Source organism: Danio rerio, chromosome 4 (assembly GCF_049306965.1).
Source record: "Danio rerio strain Tuebingen ecotype United States chromosome 4, GRCz12tu, whole genome shotgun sequence".
In the NCBI taxonomy this organism is placed as follows: domain Eukaryota; kingdom Metazoa; phylum Chordata; class Actinopteri; order Cypriniformes; family Danionidae; genus Danio; species Danio rerio.
The window spans coordinates 18,413,573-18,436,871 of NC_133179.1; the positions used below are offsets into that span (position 1 = coordinate 18,413,573).

The window sequence follows — 23,299 nt, forward strand, 5'->3', positions numbered from 1 at the left end:
ATTTTGTAACACTTTTAACGCAAACCAAAGTTCTTCTATAATGTAATACGTGTTATTACTGCACAAGAGTTTCAAATAATTTGAAGGGGGTTTTATGTTTTTTGTTCATTAAGTCAATGAATAATAATAATAATACATACATCTTATTATCATATATATATATATATATATATATATATATATATATATATATATATATATATATATATATATATATATCCCCCTGAATTACTAGCCCCTTGTTTTTCCCCCAATTTCTGTTTAACGGAGAGAAGATTTTTACTCATAATAGTTTAATAACTCTTTTCTAATAAGTGATTAATTTTTTGCCATGATGACAGTAAATAAAATTTGACTAGATATTTTTCAGGACACTTTTATAAAGCTTAAAGTGACATTTGAAGGCTTAACTAGGTTAATAAGGTGAACTAGGCAGGTTAGGGTAATTAGGCTAGTTATTGTATAACGATGGTTTGTTCTGTAGACTCTCGAAAAAAAATAGCTTAAAGGGGCTAATAATTTTGACCCTAAAATAGTTTTTAAAACATTAAAAACTGATTTTATTCTAGCCAAAATAAAACAAATGAGACTTTCTTTAGAAGAAAAAATATTATCGGACATACTGTGAAAATTTCCTTGCTCTGTTATACATAATTTGGGAAATATTAAAAAAAAGAATTTCAAAGGGGGGTCTAATAATTTTGACTTTAACTGTTTATATGTCAATTTTATCTATTTTGGACATGCATTTTTTCGTTTATATAAGGCACAAACTAATATGCCGCCCTTCCAGTGTAACAACAGTTTACATGCAAAAAAAAAAAAAAAAATGGCAGTCATATTTGGAGCAAGGATTTTTGATTACATATTATACAACTATAACTAAGGATCAGAGTACAGTCCCAAAATGCTCATTAACTGTTGTTTTATATCTTTATGCTTTGCCACTCTTTTAATTTCCAGACAGTTTACATTATTTTAAATCAAATGTAGTATGGTGATTACACTTATGTTTATACATACGTAATTTCTGTACTAATGGTTGCTCTGCAAATGAGATGAGGTCAGGCTAAAGATAGATCAAAGCATGACGTGAGAAGAGTGGATACAGAAGACTCAGTTCAGTTTTGATGGTAAATCTGACATCTGAAAGGCTGTTTCAGATATATTTCCACATTGTGTGCGTATGTCTTTTCATCTTAAACTTTTAGACATGAAACTGCTTAAACATGAAATAGTTTGTTAGTTTGAATAAAAATGTAAAAATCATGTTTGATTTTAATGTTCAAATTGAAATGTTTGACTTTCATAATCTTGCAGAGTGACCACATGACTGCATTACCCAGACCATCCAAACCAGTCCAAATAAGACAGGTATGGAAAAAACACTTTTTGTACTGATCTTGTTGCTTAAACTTTTTCAACTGAGGTTTTTCCTCTCTCAGTGATAGCAGAAACTGACAGCATGCCAGATGCTGCTGTTTCTGTGTGTGTTTGATTACTCTAGAAGGGCCACAAGCAAAGCTCAGTTCTGGAGTTAGATTGACAGTCTCAAGCCAATAAAATAGCATGAAAAACAGTGGGACCAAAAAAATCTATATAATACAATACAGTATTTATTTATAAAGCACATTTAAAAACAACCAAAGTGCCATACATAAGTGTAGTAAAAGAAAAAGTAGGAAAAATCTAACAAGACTATTAGATTTAATCAATAAAAGCAATAATAGAACCAGTAGTCAAGGAGTATTGAGAAAAAAGTGAGAGAAAATGGATAGGTTTTTAAAGCACACTTAAGGAAAAAAAGAGGAGGATAGTCTAAGCGGTAGACTGCTCCACAGTTTAGGACCAGCAATTTCAAATACACAAAGCTCTCGTTTTTTATAGTGAGTTCTATGCATAATGAGTAAATTAAGATCGCTGGATGGCATATAAAGACAGAGCCTACTGTCTTTATACTTTGGTACTGTAAGTAAGATTTTTGACGGCTTTGTATACAAATAACATTTTAAAATCAATTTTATGTTTGTACACTAAATAAAAAAGCTAAGTTCTATGCTATCGGTTTGTGTTGGGACAACGTAAATGAATTAAGTTAACTTGTTAGGTTTTACAAATTTAAGTGGATTTGAACATAAAGCAATGAAGTTGTCCCTTCAAAAAAACTCAAGAATTGTGTTTTTTCAGCTCAGTTGAAATAAGTAGTTTAAACAAACAGCAAATGTCATTTTGTAAGGGTAGATAACCAGTGGAGTGCAGATAAAATAGCAGTTAGGGTGCCAGAGAGTATAGCAGCTGCATTTTAAAATGTCTACACACTAGAGAGTGATAACTGTGAGCATCACCATAGTGAGGAGAAATCTAAACAGTAATTCAGATGATTTGTTGCTAAGGCATAGATTGCCATTTGGAATCTGCTCTTAAGAATGGTTTGACATTAGAAAGTTGTCAGAGATGAAAGACTTTACAACAGTACTGACCTGTTTTTCTTGGTCAGACACCTGTTAGTACTGATCTGTTTATTGCAGTGATTTACATGCGGTAGCAGAGAATCAACATCTAACACAATTTTTTTTTTTGCCAAATATTATTTCAGTTTATTTTCATTTAAACTGAGAACATTGTTTAAGGATCTAAGTTTAAGCTCAATTAAGCAGGCCAAATTGTATGCAAGCCATTTTTATCATACTGTTTTAAAGTAAAATAGAGGAAATAGATCTGCTTATACTGTAGACGAAAACATACTTTATGTTTATTAAAGATGGAAGCTACAGGGATACATGTACAGGGTGAATAATACAGGCCCGAAGATTGATCCCTATGAAACTTTACAATTGAAAGGAATTCTGGAGGCAAACTCATGGCCAGCTTACACACATTAATACATATGTTGGTCAGATCAGAACGAAACCACTGTAAGATGCATGTAAGTGCATTTCCCAAGTATAGTCTGAGAATGCCAGGGGAGTTATTAGTTATTCGAGTTTTAGATCCCATTTTATATTAAGTGGCTTTGTAAATGTATTTAATCATTCATAAGTACAATGTAAAAACATGTATTTACACAATACTTACATAGTAACAAATGATTAAATTCAGTGTAAGCACATATTAGTATTATATAAAGTGCAACCCAGCTTTGTTCATTAATTATCGTTCTTCCAGTAGACAGGTTTATAAAAACACATTTATTTACAATATTCACTGGCCACTATTTTAGGTATAAATACACTTAGGTAATATAGGGTAAGACACCCTTTATGCCTTTGGAACTGACTTAATTCTTTGTAGCAAAGATTCTACAAGGCTGTGGAAACATCCCTCAGAGATTTTTGTCTATACTGACAATCGGACATGAATCTGTAGCTGAGTAGTAAATGCTTTTTTGTAAAACAAGCAAAACCATTTTTTAAGAAAAAAAATTGGTAAATGTAAAGGGTCACTAAACTGATCCACTTTATCAATTCTTTTTTGAATTGTACCTTAAATATGTCCTATTGTGTGACAGAAAAAAATAAGAAAAAACATTCTTAGTAATACACAAATAGCGTCACATCTATTTATTATTATTGTTGGTATCATCATAGTTTGTACTTGGGGAGTTACACCAAAGGACAATAAAACTTAACAATTTTATAGTGCCACAAAAGTTAAATATTCTTTAAACTAGTTAAGGTTTTCTGTGGAATTGCTGGTTTTCAATTAGCTTGCATTGTCACACCAGAGGTTATGGTTTCAGTGACAAAATTGATCAAGCTTCTATGTTTTTACAAATATATCCAGACATCCCAAGTCTCCCAGAAGATTTGGGAGGCTCCCGCATATTTATAGTGGCTCCCTGGTCCTTGCGAATGAGATATAATGTCCCGGAAATGGAGGTGACTGCCCCCCACCCTCCTCTTTATCTATGTATGGCTGCCTGTAATCTACTGAACTATGCTTAAAGGGCAGTAGGGCACCCGTTTTACCCTTTTCAAGATTTAAAATCGGTCTTTTGTGTCTCCAAAATGTGTCTGTAAAGTTTCAGCTCAAAACACCCATCAGATTATTACAAAGATCGGCAGAGTGAAAGTACTTGACCTGAGTTAGTTGATGGGTGGAGGTCCGAAACTATGGGAATCTCGTTTTGAATGCCTGGAACCAGATCGGACGTGGGTGGCCACCGACGAATGCACGTTCGTAAAAATTGAAGTACCAGGTAGACCAATCCGACCACATGCTTGTTAAAAGTACTGGTTCAGGCTGCGACAGGGCTTGGGCTAGGGGCAGTTATCTGCATGAAACTGAAGTTTTAATCCTGCTCTTTATATTCAGCCTTTGTTCACCTGCTGCCCGACCCGCCCTGTTTTCTACCCGCCCCAATCGTTTCCCGTAAATTTTCAAAATCTCAAATATTTGATATATCATGTCAGCATTATTTCTATACACATAGCAGGTACATATTGGGCCGAGAAATAATGTATATAGATTAAATAGGCCTCCCTAAAAATCAACCAAAAAACATTATTTGTATTGCCAAAATAGTGCAGCATTGCTGCATACAAACAAGACAGTGCAAAAAGGGCAATAGCGCAAAACAGTAGTGCTCTCTCTCATTTTCTCTCTCTCACACACAGCACTACGGCAGATGCTCGCCTGCTCCCATTCAAGTTACACCAGAGTTCCTGACCATACGGAGTATACGTGCGTATAGCCCCAACTACACCACTGCTGTCCACCATGGAGAGCTGTTCGAGCGGTGAAGCCCAGGGTTTTATTTTTACTGGCTGTTCCAGAAACATAAGATTACCCACCTCTGAACAGCCCGCACTCATATAGCCCAAGAAAGAATGTACATGAGTGATTTTTGTCACCATGACAGTTGGATTGCCACAGTCAAACACCCCCAGGGTGGGTCGCAACTCAGTTGGTGGCCGAGGGAGAAGGGGGTACCCCCCACGCGGCCCCTAGGTGATTGACACCAGAAGCAGGGACAGCTCCCACTGAGGAGTGCCCCACCCACCAGCCTCACCAGGTAAGTGAGGAAACGATAGAGGAGTAGTGGTATTTCACCGGTGGGGGGTGATTTTTCCGTGTTGCTTGCATCTTTCACTTTGTGACATCTGATTTCACTTTGGGTATGGGTTTTACTGAAGGTTTGCCGCTCATTCAAATCTTTTCCCTCATGACGTGAATCTTTCCTCTTTATACCCCCCCAATCCTTTGGGTGCTGCGGCGAGCAATTCCTTTCCCCTTCATGCGACCCCCATTCCCTCCACAGACTCATAGTCTGGACGTGGGAGGGGAGGGAGCCTGGGAGGGATTGGCGAGACAACCAGGACACCACGTCAAGCCTTCGCAGTTCTCCTTCTGGAGTTCTGAAAGCCCATTCCTGGCGTCTTTGCCACCATTGGGCCTTGGCCTCTGTCTTTAGGAAGGCACACAGCTTGTTGTGTTGACTGATTCTGGTTGCCTGCACTGCTGGTCACTGTCCCAGGATGTGAGAGCTGGTCTCCAACTTTTCCAACTTCCAATCTACTAAATGATTTGATTAGTCTTTCACCCCTATACCTAGCTGAGACAACTGATTTGCATGTCAGGCCCGCTGCAGCCACCACCTCAGTGGGAGCTGTCCCTGCTTCTGGTGTCAATCACCTAGGGGCCGCGTGGGGGGTACCCCCTTCTCCCTCGGCCACCAACTGAGTTGCGACCCACCCTGGGGGTGTTTGACTGTGGCAATCCAACTGTCATGGTGACAAAAATCACTCATGTACATGCCTTGCTCAGGCATAGTTCACTATCTTTCAGGTACCATCAGGGGCTCTAGTTCCAACTCCCTGATAGAGTAGGCAAGACCGGGGCAAGACCGACCAGACCAGTCTAGGAAAAGCCATTTTTATTTACATTTTTGTTCTCTTCTCCCCCAAATTCCAATCCCCTCTGCCCCCTTTTTGTAAATGATGCTAATTATCCGGCTACAAGATTCTGGTTCCAAGCCTAAAAGATGTCCTCTGCTTTTCAGCTTTGCCCCCAGATTCCTTTCCCAGCCATTCATTCAGAATCAGACAAGCCACCACTGCAACCCACTAAGAGCTCACACAACAACAAATCCAAACCCAAATCCCATTCAAATTCAGCCACCACCCACACACCGGAAGCCAAAGACATGAGCATGTCTCAGCCACTTCCTCTTCTCTCCCGTTCTCTCAACTTTGATCACGACCTGTGCCTCTACCTTCTAGCTACTACCATTGTTTCTTTGTTTCTCCCTTGCATGCTCTACTCTGGTTTAGAAAAATCTTTCTTTCAGCGTCAAGTGCTCTGCTGCCTTTAGTGATGAGGTCTTCCGCTCCTTCTCTTCCTTTTAGCGTTGAGTGCTCGGCTACCCCCACATACGAAATAGGTGTATTGATCAGACCAAAATGGCACCAATGATGAGCTTTTTATCAGCAATTCCTAATTACCATTAGCTATCAGTAAGCAGGGGAGTTCTTGAGACCTGCCGGAGCTCAAACTCTGCTCTCACCCTACAAATGGGAGGGAGCCCTGGGCTCGAGGATCTTATGAGCTCAGGGCTTTCTTCCGGGACAGCATGCCAAATTGCTTTATAGTCAATCATCAGCTAAGTGTGAACTCATGACAGTTTTGACATTTGGCTCCAAAATTTTAAATATACAGTTTATATCAGGGGTCACCAATCCTGGTCCTGGAGGGCCGGTGTCCCTGCAAGGTTTAGCTCCAACTTGCCTCAACACACCTGCTTGGATGTTTCAAGTATACCAAGTAAGACCTTGATTAGCTTTTTCAGGTGTGCTTGATTAGGGTTGGAGCTAAAATCTGCAGGACACCGACCCTCCAGGAACAAGTTTGGTGACCACTGGTTTATATAATAACACAGCAGTTTTTATAACAAGAGATCCATGGAAAACAAAGATTTTAAATGATTACAATATTAATTATCTTCATTTTTATCATGTGTGACAGGGAAAATGCAGCATCATGTCAACAACCCTCCAGCAAATTTGTCGGCCTCACATCTATGATGCAAATCTCTCCACTTTTCTATTTCAGCACACCCCAAAGCTGCTCAACTGGATCTGGTGATTGTGAAGGCTATTAGAGTTAAGTATAATCTCACTCTTAAGGGAAACCATTTTGAGATGATTTGTGCTTTGTGGCCACACTGCATGCTATACTGTTGGAAGCAGCCTCAACGAGATGGGTATGCTGTCGGCATTTAAACAAGGTTAAAAAAACTGCAATGCAAAAAAAGTTCCTCATTATACAACCAAAAGCCCAGACTATTGATACCAAGTTGGATGAATTGATGCTTAATTGTTTATGCCAAATTCTGACCCTACCATCCAAATGTCACAGCAGAAATCGAGACCCATAATACCAGGCAAATTTTTCAATCTGTACTCCAGTTTTAGCGAGTATGTGTGAATATGGTTGCAATGAGTTGTTATTAGAGTTACTGTTGGCCTTTTCTGTTTGCTCAAAGGAGTCTGGCAATTTTCCTCTGGCGCTGGCATAAACAAGACAGAACGGCCACTCACTTAATCTTTTCTCCATTTCTGATGACCCGCTATAAACCCTAGAGATGGCTGTGCATGTAAATTCCAGTAGATCAGCAGTTTCTCGAATACTCAGAGCATCCTATCTGACACCGACAATCATACCATATTCACTCATAAGTTACTCAAAAGAACTTTTTTCTCCATTCTGATGCTTAGATGAAGCTTCATCAGATCGTCTTCAGAACATTCCCTAATTGTCAACATTTCATTGTCAACATTTCTCCACTAAGTCGATATCATTGAATATTTGTGTTAACAAGCATTATGCTAAAGTGCCATGTACAATATATGTGCTTTTGACAATGTTTTGAAAAGGCATTTAAATATAAAACAACTATATTACTCCTTGTATGTTTTTAAAGAACAGTTCAACCAAAAAAAAATTTTTTTTTTAAGTATTTTTTGTTTATTCACCCTAAAGCAGTTCCAGACCTTTTGAGTTTCTTTATTCTGTTCGACACTTAAGATTTTGAAGAAGGCTGAACACCTGTAACCATTGACTTCCTTAGTAGAAAAAACAAATGGAAGAAGTAATTGATTTCCAGCTTTCTTTAAAATATCTTCTCCTGTGTTCAACTGAAGAAAGAAACTCATAAAGGTTTGAAACATGTAAAAGGTGAGTAAACTAATACAAAGGTTTCATATTTGGGTGAGCTATCCCTTTAAAGGGCTATTAAATCATAACATTTTAAAATGGAATTCAAACAATTTAAACATCAAAAACTGTGCGTGCGTTTTTTTATTGTTTACCTGTATGTCATGTGACATGAACATCATAAATCTGTGAGCTTCAATTTAATGTAAATTTAAGTTTATTCTAAAGCTCCAAAAATGTTTTGAATAATTTTTTGTCATCTTTTTGTTATACCGACAGCTTACATGATATAGCCACATAATGGCATAATCACCATTCCATCAGTAATTCTCCTTCAAGACTCACGCTGCCTTTTTACATACAAAACCCTATTATTTATTATGTGTATAAATATATACATGTCATCAGTTAAATCTAACCAAAGCCCCAGCTGAAGCTTTTAAATTCCTCAAGACAAACTGCACATTAGATAATTGAGATATGGTAAGTGCTCGCTTGTCATAATTATTTCTGAAAACACATTCTCTCCCATCTAGCGTTTTCCTGTTAGTAGAACTATACTTTATTGATGTTGTGTTGTTGCTTCTTAAAAATATGTTGAAGTTAATTTAATAAACACTCTTCCTTTTCATCCATACATGGCCACATGGTGTCAGTGTGGCAGAGATCATGTCACGGTTATACAAGTGATGTCTATTCACAAGACTGGCAGGGAGAGCATTAAAATAGTCATGTATGCATGGCAATGACCTACAGTAAATAACAGGGTTTTGAATAGAAAAAGGCAGCGTGAGTCTAGAAGGAAATTGCTAATGGAACAAAAGGTTGGTACTTATGCCATTATGTGCCTTGAAAATGCGGTCTGCATTACAAACAAAATACATTCTTTCAAACATTTCAGTTGACTTCAGTTAAAGGATGTTCTTTTAAAGGAGCTTTTGCAATTGTATTGATCAACATAAACCTTGACATAGAAAAAGCAATGATTTTAGAATGACTACATCTTTAAAAGCAATCCCTATTCCCCCCTTCCCTTAGCTTTTATTTCTCTAACATTGAACCTCTTTTTGATGAGTCACATGATGCATTTCTCATTTGGAAAAAAAAAAAAAAATCTGCTAATTGACTAAATCTAAACCTTGGTCAGAGATGTTGTTAAAATAAGAAAAAAAAAGAAAATCTTCTTTAATGTCAAAATATTAGTGAAATATTTTTAATTGTCATTTATCATTACATATATATTTATGTAAAAATGAAGACAACCTGCTTATTTTAATTGGTGCTTATTAAAATACATAAAAAATTTAATTGATCAAAATCATAATCAAAATGATCATAAAATATTTGTTTATTATATTTTAAATGATTATGAACTTCTTGCTAAAAATGGGTCAATCTAATGAAGGACAGTGGCAAAGTATTAAAAATTGTAATATAATTGTATATGAAAATCTACCCAATAACTGGTTGGGTCACTCTTAGCAGCAGCAACTGCAATCGAGCATTTTCAATAACTTGCAATGCGCTTGTTACAGCACTCTCATCTTTGCGGAGTTGTTTTAATTCAGCCAAATTAAAGGGTTTTCGAACATGAATTGCCTTTTTAAGGTCAGGCCACAGCATATTCAGGTCAGGACTTTGACTAGGCCATTCCAACGTTTCTATAATCATTCTGAAGTGGACTTGCTGGTTTGCTTTAGTTCATTGTCCTGCTGCAGAACCCAAGTTTGCTTCAGCTTGAGGTCACTTACAGATAGCCGGACATTCTCCACACCCATTTTTACTATTATGATGTTCTTTTTCTGAAGTGTAGTGTTACTTTTATGGCACACAAAATGGGACACATGCCTTCCAAAAGCGTTCCTAGTCCACAGTATTTTCCCAAAAGATTTGGGCATCACCAAGATGTTTTATGACAAAACTAAGACAAGCCCTTATATTTTTTTAGTTCAGCAGTGGGTTTTGTCTTGAAACTCTGCCATGCAAACCATTTTGCCCAGTTTCTTTCTTATGGTGAAGTCCTGAACACTCACATTAACTAAGGCGTGTGAGGCCTGCTGTTCTTTAGATGTTGCTGTGGGGTCTTTTGTGACCTCTTGGATGAGCTATCGCTGAGCTCTTGGTGTAATTTTGGTTGGCCAGTCATTCATGGGAAGATTCTCCACTTTTTGCCATTTGTGGATAAAGGCTCTCGCTGTGGTTCACTGCAGTCATTGTAGTTATAACCTCTTCCAGACTGGTAGATCTGAATTGTTATCTTTCTCATTTGTTTTTGAACTTCTTTGAATCTCATCATGTGACGTAGCATTTAAGGATCTTTTGGTCTACTTCACTTTGTCAGTTAAGTCCAATTTAAATTGTTTCTTGATTGCATACAGGTGTGGCAGTAATTTTTTTAATTAAGAATTTGAATTCAGGTGTGATAAACCAGAGTTTTGTTTTAACAGAAGGGGCCAACCACTTTTTATTATGTAGTTTTGGATTTTGTTGTCCCTTAATTATACATAATATAACCTTTATTTTAAAAACTGTGTGATATGTTTATTTTCGTATCTTTAAATTTGTTTGATGATCTGAAAAAGAAAAATCAGTAAGGGGCCAAATAATTTTTCACATCACTGTATATACAGTATACCCTCATATAAGCTCTGGTACTTTATTATCATCAACAAAAATCAACAACAAAAATCATTTTGTAATTGAATTCCCCTTTAGATAAGATCTTAATTCTACTCTGTAATCAAATGATTTTCAATATGTCTTACCAGATTTGTTTTTGGTATTTAACCTATACGCAGATTAACATTTCAGTGTGTGTGATTGTGATAAAATTGCGCCCTTATTTCAGTTCAAGCTAATATAAACAACTGAAAAAAAGAAAAGCTGATAAGTGCAGCATTCTTCAAATGTATTAGTAAGTCAGACCGTATCATTGTCAATGTTCTTTGTGTTATAATGCAGCCTTATCCACTCTAATTTTCTTATTGCTCAGAAGCCATTTCCTTATTACCACCTTACTGTATTCATTAAAGAGCATAAAATACTGCCTTTTTCTCCTTCCCTCCTGACCTTTGGCTACAAAGGTTTCAACCATTTTTTATCAGCCTTTAAATATGTTCTAATCCCATTTCCCAACAGCTACCTTGGATACAGGTGCCTTAGGCCTTCATTTAGGTTCAAGTTTGTGCGCTGACCATTGTGCCAATGGACAGTTTGATAAAGGTTAGAAGCTTTTTATAAGGCTTTTACAATCATCCATAACCACTGAGACCACTTCATAAGTTAATATTGCTCATTCTCTTTCATACGAATGCTCATCTTTTTTATTATTATTTCACATATTGGTGTGCAATTATGGTCTTACCTATTGAAATAATGTAATATATGGTCCACTTTTAACCTCCGAATGTGTGAAGAACTATATTCAGATGTCTTAAATATTTAATATCACTTTATTATTGATGTGAACAGGGAGGAATTAGAAAGAGGGAGACATTTCTGGAGGGAAATGAGATTTTTAGTGTGATTGCTGAGAATCATAACTGATATTTGTGTGAATTTGTATTTCTCGTTTCATTTGACTGGGCTTCGTTTAAAAGAATTTTGAAAACCACTTTCAGACGAAACAGGCTTTGTAGTGAGAATAAATTAGTGTGTGAAAAAGTATGATCAAAATTGCATAGTGACTATGGAAACCGTCACACAAAATGTTAATCCTATAGAAAGTTTTCTACAAGCCGATTTGCATTTTTATTTAAATGTGCATTGGAAAAAGTAACAATACTTTAATAACAGCGAATGCACTGCACTGACCTACAACTGTTCATACTTCATAAATTAAACAAAAGACAAATAAAAATGTGACCTGTACAATCAAAAATACATTTAACAGCTATCGCATGCTGCACACAGTACAGTATGATGAAACCTTTTTCTATACATACTTATTCTTGGAAATAATTATGCACTAATCATAGCTTAATTTACTTTAAATCAGATCCGTTTTATGAAAAATACAAGACTTTATGATGCAAATGAGTCACTTGCAGAATGGCTAGTGCAGTTTTGTCAGAAAGTCCAAGAAAAAATAATATCTACATTACCTTTCATTGTACAGCTCAGTACATGCAGCAATTAAAAGATACTTGACCTCTTAACTGAAGTACTAATGCTATATTTCTCTTGTTGCCCATGCCAAAACCACTTCACTTTATGAAAGAATTGGATTAATCACAGCCTCTTCAGTGAGGTTTTAGCTGTAGTACAGGTAGATCCATGGGTTTGTGCAGCTGTTGAGGCTGGCGAGGAGCATGATGGTCACAAATACCGGCCCTGTAGAAGATATGAGACTTTTTAAATAAAGACAAAACAAACAAAAAAATCTGCTTCTATATTGGACTTGTCCAAACTCTGAAGCTCTTCTGGGCGAAAGTATTGCCTGAGTGCACCATCTGGTGTCTTCCAGACCAGCAAAACATAATGCGGTTTAATCAGATCAGGTCTTTTGAGGGCTACTAATGAATGGATTTAGTGAAGGTGTTTCTGCTAGATTTGCTGCTGTGGGGAAATAGACAGTTAACACAAGAGAACAATAGCTGTGACTAATCATACTGTATGATGACTCATTGGTCCTTTAGTCACATAAATTATCGTAAATATATTACTTAATATTTATATATATATTTTTTGCAACAGCTAAAATATAGCAATGTTAAATTGAAAAAAATATTTAATATTCTCTTATTCTTGATGTAATTTAACCAGATTGAGTTTAAATGTTAATTTATTCATTATTGTTTAGTTTGAAAAGCAATAAAAAATCAAAAATAGTTCATCATAAATAATTTTTATAAGTGTACACCTGATAATTTAAATGAAATGTAAATGTAAGTAAAATATTAAATGCAGTATATATATATATATATATATATATATATATATATATATATATATATATATATATATATATATATATATATATATATATATATAATATTTCATTCTAATTTCATTTTATGATAACAAATATTTATTGAAAATACATATTTAGGATCTTGCACTATGTTTGTTGGTGTTTGGACAGACAGAGGGATGATTTTTATTTTTTTAAACCTGGACATAAAAAAATAAAATAAGGTGAAAATGTCTGGAAATGTTTACAAAATTAAAAAAAAAAAAAAAGATCGTTTTAAAGGAGATTTATAATTTTCCAACAGGTAGGCGAGTCACATATTATGGCATTCATGATGATCAGACAGTTCAATATTCCAGTGACATTCAAGATGCTCTCTGAATTACCCTGTAGAACACGATTATAACACGAGTTCACACTTCTGTCATTAATGCAAAAACTAAATTAAATGCTCTTTTTTATTATTTTTTTTATTGCAACTTTACACTTAAATAGTTAGGGTGTATTATGTTGTAATAACTCATAGAACTGCACAATAGAAGTACGTCAGACTTTTAGGCATCACTTTTCCCTACCTTGCGTCGGTGCGCTGCTCGGACTCCAAGCTGACCAGAGCTGCACCACAAAGAACGGGCTCCAGCACAGAGTATAAACCAAAATAATGATAAAAGTCATCTTGACAGTCTTCAACATCGCGCTGGAGATCCCCTTAGTGCTTGAGCGCCCATCACCAGCGCTGCCCTGCAACGCTTTCCTCTTCATGTTGAAATAAATCCCTGCGCAAATCTTGATCTGACAAAACATCAAGATCACAGCTGGCAGGACAAACACGGACAGGGTGATCCACGTTATGTATATTCTCCCTCCCCAAGGCTCGATAAACGTCGCCCAGCAGTCGAAAACATCCTTTTCAACTTCTTGGAGGGAGAAGATGAAGATCTGCGGCGCGCTGAACGCCAGCGAAATCAGCCAAGCGGCGCTTATGGACACGTACCTGCGGAAAGACCCCCGAAAAAACGACACCATGGGTTTGCAGACCGCGTGGTAGCGATCTATGGTCATGGCCACGATCATATACGAGGACGCGAACATCCCGACCACTTGAAGATACTTGACAGATCTGCACACCAGATCAGAGCCTCTGAACCTGTGCGTAATTTCCATGGAGAGCTGCGGCAGGACTTGGAAGAAGGCGACCACCAGGTCTGCCAGACACAGGTGGAGAAGAAACAGTTGAGTTCGAGTGTGTCGCTTTCTCCTTTTCCAGAGGGCGTGGAGCAGGAATAAATTGCTACATGTTGCCAGCACGAAAACGCATCCCAGAACTGCAGCTTTGACGAGCGCGAAGTGTCCGTCGGATAAACCAAAGGCGTCGTGCGCGCTGGAGCAGTTCCCAGCGCTGCAGTTCAGGTTATCGGCCATTGTTAATTCAATCCAAACTCGGAGAATTTAATGAGCGTGATTTTGTGTGTTATGTCAGAGGTGTTTGACTCCTGCGGTTGAGCGCTGACGCACAAGGCGCAAAGTGGTGCTCAACACTTCAACTAGCCTACCTGTGTTCACACACGTCAGGCGTTCGGTCATACGTTCGATAAAATGCTCGTACACTTGAGTTTTTTTTATCCAGTGGCGATAAAGTGATTACCAATGTTGGGTGTAATTACTTACAAGTAGTTACTGTGATTAAATTACTTAGAAACTGATAAAGTAAGGGATTCGTTTGCATTTTTAGGCAATTTAATTACTTATAGTTGCTATCAAGAGATAGTTCTCTCAAAAAAAACAATTTACTCACTATTTACTCGCCCTCAAGTGGTTTCAAACCTGGTTTGTCATTCTGTTGAACACGAAAGAAGATAGTTTGAAGAAAGCTAAAAGCCTTGACTTCCATAGCAGGGCGTCAGTGGTTGCGGGTTTCCAACATATTTAAAAGCATCTTCTTCTGTGTTCAACAGAATAAAGAAACTAACAAATGTTTCTCAATGTTGTTTTAAGTGCAAATCCAATGTTGCTACTGTGATGCATTCATGGGACTTAATATGATTAAGATATACTGGAAAGAAATCCACAAATTAGTTCAGAAGATTATTGGTAAACGTTTTGCCCTGTTTCCAGCTATTTATCTTCTGAAATGTAAAACTGTTCTACACCTTAGTCATGGACTAGAATCTGTTACACCTTTGTATGTATCCAGCAAGAAAATTTATTTTTTTGTTGTGGTCTTCTCCTAACATTCTCCTAACATTCATCGGTCAATATGTGGATATTTCAGATTGCCATTTTCTTAACCTTAGAAAAACTGACTTAGGACTTGCATCAGAAATCTTTTTGGCATCCTCTGTGGGAGTTTTTGGATAATGTATCTTGAAAGACAATTTTTTAAAATCTTATTTTTATATATTTGTTTATTTTTTGTTAATCTTACCCTTTACAAAATACTTAAATTACTAGCCGATGGACGATTGTGCAATAGATGGCTTTATTATAGTATATGATGAAATAAGACTGTTCTGTCATTGCAACATTTAGATTTTTGGGTGAACTATCTCTTTAACAGCTGGACATAAATTCAACAGTTCTGTATAAATCAGCTCAGGGGAATTGAGTAATTGTACTTTTTGTTGTACAAAAACATTTTGAGAATAACACAACTAAAGGTTACATTTATCAAGATGACTGAACATGCTAAATAATCAATGAACTGAGTAAGAAATTATTGATAGTATATGGTGTTGTTATTTTGAAAAGTTTGGTGTTTTATGATGGTTACTTTTCTTTAGTATTCAATGTTTTACGAAGCTAAGAGGCTCTATTTGACTCATATGTAAAGAATTAAAAGAACACTGGTGGTGACTATATTTTTCATAATCCTCTTCAAATAAGGATTTAGTGAGATGGCGTGATTTGTGTGTAAATAGTTTCTATGTATAATCAGAACAAATAGACTAACTGTTTGTTTTAACCTGCAGTAGTACTGGGGTAGTCATACCCTAAATTCATAACAAATGAGAGCATGAACTTCAATATAGATGTTCTTTAGGTAAAGCGAAAATATAACATAAAAGGGGAGAAATGTGATTAAATGACTCTGAATGTAGCATGGTTGTTCGTGTCAGATGGTCTGGTTTGAGTTTTTAATAAGCAGGGATTGTCACAGATCAAACAATCTGTAGGGTTTAAAGAGAATAGTCGGAAAAAGTGTCCAGTATATCCAGTAAGCGTCAGTTGTGTAGGTTTAAATACTTGATGTTTTTAGGACTCAAATAAGCACTCATTGCACCACTGGAGCATCTCTGAACACACATGATTCTTGAAGCACAGACTGTCAAAATGCTGGGTTCCACACAATCAATTTGTGTAGGGAAAACATGAAGGTTTTTTGAACATGAAAACATGAGTTAACTTGTTAGTTTTTACAAATATCAGTGGATTGAACATAAAACAACTAAATTATCCCCTAAAACTAGACAATTGTGTTATTTCAGCTCAGTTTAAATAAGCAGTTGAACAAACAGCATCGGAGAAGAAGTGACACAGCAAACTGATCAGATAAGAACAGCAAACTGATATTATAATTCATCAAAACTAGTGAAAGGTTCCTAATCTGATGAGTCTCCATTTCTGCTGCAACATTCAGATGGTATCAGACTTTCAGTCAGAATTTGTCATAAACAATAAAAGCTTGGATCCATCCTGCTGTGGATCAGTGCTTCAGGCTGCTGGTGTAATGGTGTGGAGGATTTTTGTGGTACGCTATGGACCCCTTAGTTCAAATTGAGCCACAGTTTCTGTTGTTGACCATGTCTACCCCTTTATAACCACAGTCAACCCATCAGTTCATGGCGACTTCTAGCAGGATATGATGTGCCATATACAGCTTTAAATCGTCTCAAACAGGTTTTTTGAACATGGCAATCACATGAATGCTGCCATGTCAATATGGATTAATATAGGAGGAATGTTTTAAAGTGTCTTGTTGAATCTGTCTCAAAGAATTAATCCTGTACACTTTTTTTTTTGTGCGTTCAAACTACTAGATTAAAATGAGTTGGAACAACACAATTCTTGAGATTTCATTCGGACAAATTAATTTTTTATGTTCAATCCACATGGATTTGTTAAAAATGTTAGGTTAACCTAATTTGTGTTGGGACAACATGAATGAATTGTGTGGATCCTGCATTTTTTACTGTGTAGGACCCATTTTAACATTACAATATCAGTTTCAGCGGTGCTTAAAGGGTTAGTTCACCCGACAATGAAATAATTACTTACTTTCATGTACTGTAGCTCCAATCCCCTGAGCCCTTCAATTATCTTCAGATCACCACAAATTAAAGTATTTTAAATGGAACCGGAGAGCTCTCTCATCCTCCATAGGCAGCAGTGGTCCAGAGGCATTCAAAGTTCTGAAAAAGGAACCAAAAACATCATCCATACAGTCCATGTTACTTCAGTGGTCTAACTGTAGCCATTAGAAGCTTCAAGAACACTTTTGTGTGCCAGTAAAACTGTAAAAAAAACTACTTTGTTTGCCAATGTGTTCGCTTCCATGTCAGGCCAGGGTGTACATTTAAAGGAAATATGACCTATTCGTCATCAGAGTCAGCAGTGCAACATGCAAGCATTGTTTTACCAATAGTCATTTATCTGAAGTGGAAACATCACCAAGACCCCATTCAAATAAAAGGTCAAATTATTCAGTTTTTCACCTGTTATACAATTATTATGCTATATTAATTATAAAAAAAGATTAATTAAGGAATTAAATGTACTTGATATTTCAGAGGTATTTGTGTAGCGATGTTTGATCAGCATGTTTTCATTGATAAAATACACATAACTGGTCCTGTTATAATTTCTGTGCTTTCCTTTTGCTCCAATTTCTGCATGCTGCCTGAGGGACAGGTGATAATGGTCAGGAATGTGGAGGCATTAGTGCTATTAGCATATAAGCAAGCAGACAACACAGTAAGCTCCGACGGTATTGTGCAATGTATGAATTCTTCAACATATGTCAGTAGGACTGTGATTTATATGCTTTAAGACTATTCAGTTTCCATAGCAAAATAGAAAGCACATCTCATTAACTTTATATGAGCTACTTAAGATATGGAACTATTAACTGAAAAGACTCAATGACATTTGCTATGGTCTAAACATAATTGTTATACGACTATTTGGACTCCATCAGCCAGAAAACCATTGTATAAAACATTTTAGACTTTCAAATTTGTATTATTCTACTATATAAATAACCTGTAGTGTGTATCTCTTTTTAGCGCAGTAATCTGACCTGTTTCTTAATTGAGTTACTGCATGACTGATTAAGTTGTGTTAAAAATGTGTAAGTGAATTGCAATGTATGGAAGGAATTTACAAATAAAAATATCAGGCAACTTCTAAGGGACATTTTAGCTGCAACATACATTTTCTCTTATAAAAACGTGACAGGGTCTGACCTTTAAGCTTGCACTTCTTAAAAAAAAATCACACATAAACAAGCATAAAATCATACAATTCAATTATAGGACATATGCTTGATTACTGTCAGCTTCTCCTCTGTCAAATGATGTTGCTTGCTCTGAGTCATAGCCTATTTACCATGCATGCAATAAACACACAAAAATACTTATATACATAAATGTACGACTTATTGTGATTAACATTATATAATAATATTTTAATAGTGAAATTCAAATGTAGGCTATTAATCTTTGGTAAAGAAAGGTGTGTAAAGTGTCCGGATGTGTTTACGTCAATGTGAATACTGTCACCCAACTAGTTAAGTTGTGTTAAAAATTTGTAACTTACTTGTAATCTAATGAAGGAATTTATAAATAAACGTTGCAGGCAACTTCTATGGGACATTCTACCAGAAAAGAAGATTTTCACTTATAAAAACGTGACAGGGCATGACTTTTCTCCACAGAAAATCATACAATTCAAGAATGCATCCTTGATCACTGTCAGCTTCTCCTCTTAAAGGTGTAATGCTCGCACTTGTGATTGGACTGACAGAAACATGGGGATAATTGTAAAATAGTATTTATTTGTAGAATTTAATGATAGTTTCATGTTTTTAATCAACTTATGTGAATGATAACAAATTAACCTTGCTATTTCTGAAGTGTTTTTCTAAGTAACAGTTTTTAGCGTAACAAAAACTGTTAAAGCTGTCGGTTCAATTGGGCCAAGGACATTGACAGGGTCTGTACATTTGTAACGTGTTTTAATAAAGAACAAAAAAATAAAAATCTGAGAACCAAATGAATGACATTTTCCTTTACAGAACAACTCACAGAAATCAGCCATCAGTTCATTTTTAGATTTTATTTATTTTTTTTTGCGGGGGATGAAATTCTTTTTATTCACTGTATTTATGTTTTTATTTTAAGGATGATGTACATTTCTGGTAGAATGACCCCTGTTTTATTGCATGTCTTTAACATACAGCTAAACGAAAATAAAAAATCCTGTACAAACATCACATGGATATTTTTAAATAAATGTATAAATCTATTTATGTGTAAAATAATGTAGGCTAATTGAATTACTATAGGCAAAATGTATATATTGGAAAAGAATGAAACGGGACACTTTGATGATCAGCTAATAATAAACAATTCAAACAAACACGCAGCCTACTTTCTTCCACAATTTCCCACAAACATATCCTTATTAAGCATTAGGCTAAATTATGAAATCCTAAATAAAAAAGTGAAGTAGCATATTTATCATGCAGTGCACACACAAAAATACTATTATACATAAATGTACGACTTGTTGTTATAATTAACAATTTATAATAATATTTTTAAAATTAAAATGTATTCATTTTTGGTAAAGAAAGACGTGTTAGTGTCCGTGCATGTTTGCGTCTGCCTGGTTACAGTCATCCAACTCTGATTACCTCATCGGGTCACGTGACAACACGGCGCTTCGCTATTCGTCATCACACCCCGGGGAAGTTGTTTGTGTCGAAAAAGCAGGAAGCGCAAATTTTAAAGGGCGGACAATTGGCTTTTTAATAACTATTTTCCTTTACAATATATCGCGAAAAGTAACTGGTCTCAGTACAGCAGACAATCGCCTCTCATATCCCTTTTTTCGCGAAGCGCAATAACTGTAAGTATACTTGTGTCTTTTATAATTCATTTAGGTCTCCTGTCTCTGCTTGACTAACTGATCAGAAGTCAGTTGGTAATCGGCACTATGCGCTAATGGGCCGCACCTGAGTCTATAAATTAAGTAACGTTATGTCGAACTCATTTGCTTTTCTCTTCGTGTCTCAGGAGCTTCACGCCCAAACTTTTTGTCGTGACCCTTTTCTCATTTATTATTTTGTATATCGTGACACAGTGACATGACAGTAAGTACTTGACCTACATAAGACCACACCAGTATGTATTACAAGTTTCACTTCTAGATTTAAGATCAGAGTTTTGCTAAAAAGGTAACTTCACGTTTTTGTTATGTTTAGATCCGTGACTTGGCGAGTTAGTAAAGTCAACTGCTATATTTCTTCTGTTTGTATTTACGTACACCAGCTAAATTGTTCACGAACGATTTACTTAAATGGTTTATAATAGTTGATATGTAGTTAGTAACGTAGCGTGACTATGACGTATACGTTTTACAATTAAATAAGAATGCAATTAGTCACTAAACGTTAGTTTATTATTGACTTTAATGCTAGTTTTAACCAAGTTTTCTGCCAGTAGATAATTGCGGCCTAATTGCACGTTACTATGTAATTATTTGATCGTTATTATTCGCTGCTGGCATGTTTTTTTCATACTTATTGAAATGTTGGCTCAATATTTGTGTCATCCTTTGACTTGATTAGGTATTATAGATCTGGTTTATGGAATTTTAATGTTAGACAATTGAGCAGGAATGGGATTTTAGCCAATACTGTTTATTTAGGGGATTTAATGAGCAATCAGAAGCTGGGATCAAATTATTGTTATTATTAAGTTGATAGCACAGTTGATGCCTACATCTACTTGAACCTGGTGCTTAAAGACTTCTGACTATTTCTCTTTCTTTAGACAGAATTGATTTCGCAATTGCAAGTTTGTGTTATATGTTTTGATCTTTGATCTGCAGTTTTCTTAATACTGGCTTTCACATAGTTGCAACTTTGCAGTTTTGACTTGACTTTAAATTATATTTGATGTTAGAATTGAGACAAAGTCAGACTTCTGTAATGAAATATTGAATATACAGATTGCATTTCAGAACAATGTTGTATCACCCTACAAACTGAAAAAAGTGAAGTTTTAATGTTTTGAGAGTTGGGATTTTTAAAGTTTCTCATTTTGTTTGACGTTTGAGTTTTGCATCTCAGTTTCTTTTCTCTGAATTGAGGCAATTGTCTGAACTGACAAAAAAAATATTGCATGAAACATTTCTTTAGAATTCCAAGTGTCTCAATTCACTCACAGGTTCTTTTGATTCAGTCCCTGCTTCATCAGGGGTCACCACAGCTAAATGAGCTTCCAATGACATAGCAATTCAGATTTTGCTATTTTTATTTTTAGTTCCATAGAAACGTCAGTTCTGCACTGCTCTGAGTTGACAGAAATAATATGGCCCTTGCATAAGCAAATAAAATGCTTTATTTGTTTATTCTCTCCCACTTAGTTTCATGCATCCCGCTTCGTTGCACTAAGTAAATCAAAATTAAGTGCAGTGTTTCTCAGACGAGCACTGCGGCTTATGTGGAGATGGAGGAACGTGCCCGCAGCCGCCTGCTGCGCTCCAAAGCCACTCTGGAGCAGGACATCAAAGCCTCCTACCTGATGGACCACATGATCAGCGATGGCGTTCTAACCAATGATGAGGAAGCAAAAGTGCTCAGCAAGGTCTCTGATGTTCATATATATATATATATATATATATATATATATATATATATATATATATATATATATATATATATATATATATATATATATAAATACATATACATACACACGCACACACATTCACACACACGTGTGCATTGTATGTACAAAAATAAATGAATAAAAAATTAAATGTGTATACATGTAAATCTAAGCTGAACTGAAGCAGTTTTAATTCACTAGAACTTCTATATTAAGCTGCTTTGAGACAATCTGCATTGTAAAAGCGCTGTAGAAATCAAGATGAATTGAATTAATTTTTGCAAAGCACTAATAAAAAGTGAATATGTGTGAAATTTTCCCATTTTTGTTTCTCCAGGCCACTAGAAAAGAGCAGGCCGTGGCTCTGCTTGAGACCCTGTTGAGGAAAGACAATCGTGCCTACATTTCCTTCTACAACGCCCTGATCAGGGAGAGTTATGGAGATCTGGCCAGTCTCCTTCACAGTGATTTGCCTCTGCTCAGCCCTGAGGGAGAGAAGAGCTTCGCTGATGGAGTCTCTCCCTCTGGTAAAAGCTCAGTTGTGTTTGAACTTGTTTTTTCAAGTGGCTTTATGTGTGAGGTACTAGAGGTTTTCTTTGCTTTGGTTTCAGTCCAGGCGATTCTGAGTGTAGGAGGTGTTCCTCAGAGACCTGTGGTGTTCGTGAGTCGACCTCCACTGCTCAATCTGATCCGGGAGATGCTGTACCGGCTGCGGGACACACCGGGCTGGGTAACTGTATTTGGCATGGCTGGCTCAGGGAAGTCTGTGATGGCTGCCGAGGTTGTTCGAGATCGTTCACTCATTAAGGGTAATGATGTGTTGTTTATTTACATTTATCCAAACGTTTAGTACATTTTTTTTTTTTTTAAATAAAGATTTTATTCTATTTGTAATTTGTTTTCGGATTTATTTTAATTGAGGTTTTATTGTGTTCATTTTAGTTTGCGTCATGTATTTATATTATTTTATTTTATATTTGGTTGAAATGTTATTTGTTTTATTGTTAAACTAAGGTTTTATTTCAAAGTGTTTTTATTAGTAATTTTTAGTTTGTTTTTTTTCATTTGTTTATTATAGTCTTTTGTATTTTTAATTTTATTTAATGGTTTTTATTTGTAGCTTTAAGTTTAAGAATTATCTCTGTTTTTGTATTTATATTTTACTTATTTTAATTTTGTTGTAGTTACGATTTTTTTGGCTTTGTCTGAATTTGCTTTTATAAAAAAACATTGCATTTAAAAAAAAAAAAAAAAGTTTGAGCAAACATTTTTTAATTTTTTTAAGTTTATTTAATTTTATTCTTTAAGACCAAAGGACTAAAAAAATGCACAGAGTACA

The 23,299-nt window shown here is 35.8% G+C and overlaps 2 protein-coding genes across 9 annotated transcripts in view; one reads left to right on the plus strand and one right to left on the minus strand.

The window, feature by feature from the left end:
• Nucleotides 1-23,299, plus strand: part of apaf1 (apoptotic peptidase activating factor 1) — a 93,880-nt gene that overhangs the window by 43,385 nt on the left and 27,196 nt on the right. For 2 of the 8 annotated variants that reach the window (XM_068219731.1, XM_005164770.5), the window contains exons 1-4: nt 20,033-20,194; nt 21,716-21,936; nt 22,298-22,487; nt 22,572-22,769. In XM_068219731.1, the coding sequence (XP_068075832.1) occupies nt 21,799-21,936; nt 22,298-22,487; nt 22,572-22,769 (526 nt within the window). In that variant the 5' untranslated portion in view covers nt 20,033-20,194; nt 21,716-21,798. 8 annotated transcript variants of the gene reach the window in all.
• Nucleotides 11,881-14,659, minus strand: avpr2l (arginine vasopressin receptor 2, like). Its single transcript, NM_001110125.1, is given in 2 exon segments — nt 11,881-12,486; nt 13,642-14,659. Coding segments are annotated over 2 exon segments (927 nt in total). The 5' UTR covers nt 14,489-14,659; the 3' UTR covers nt 11,881-12,406.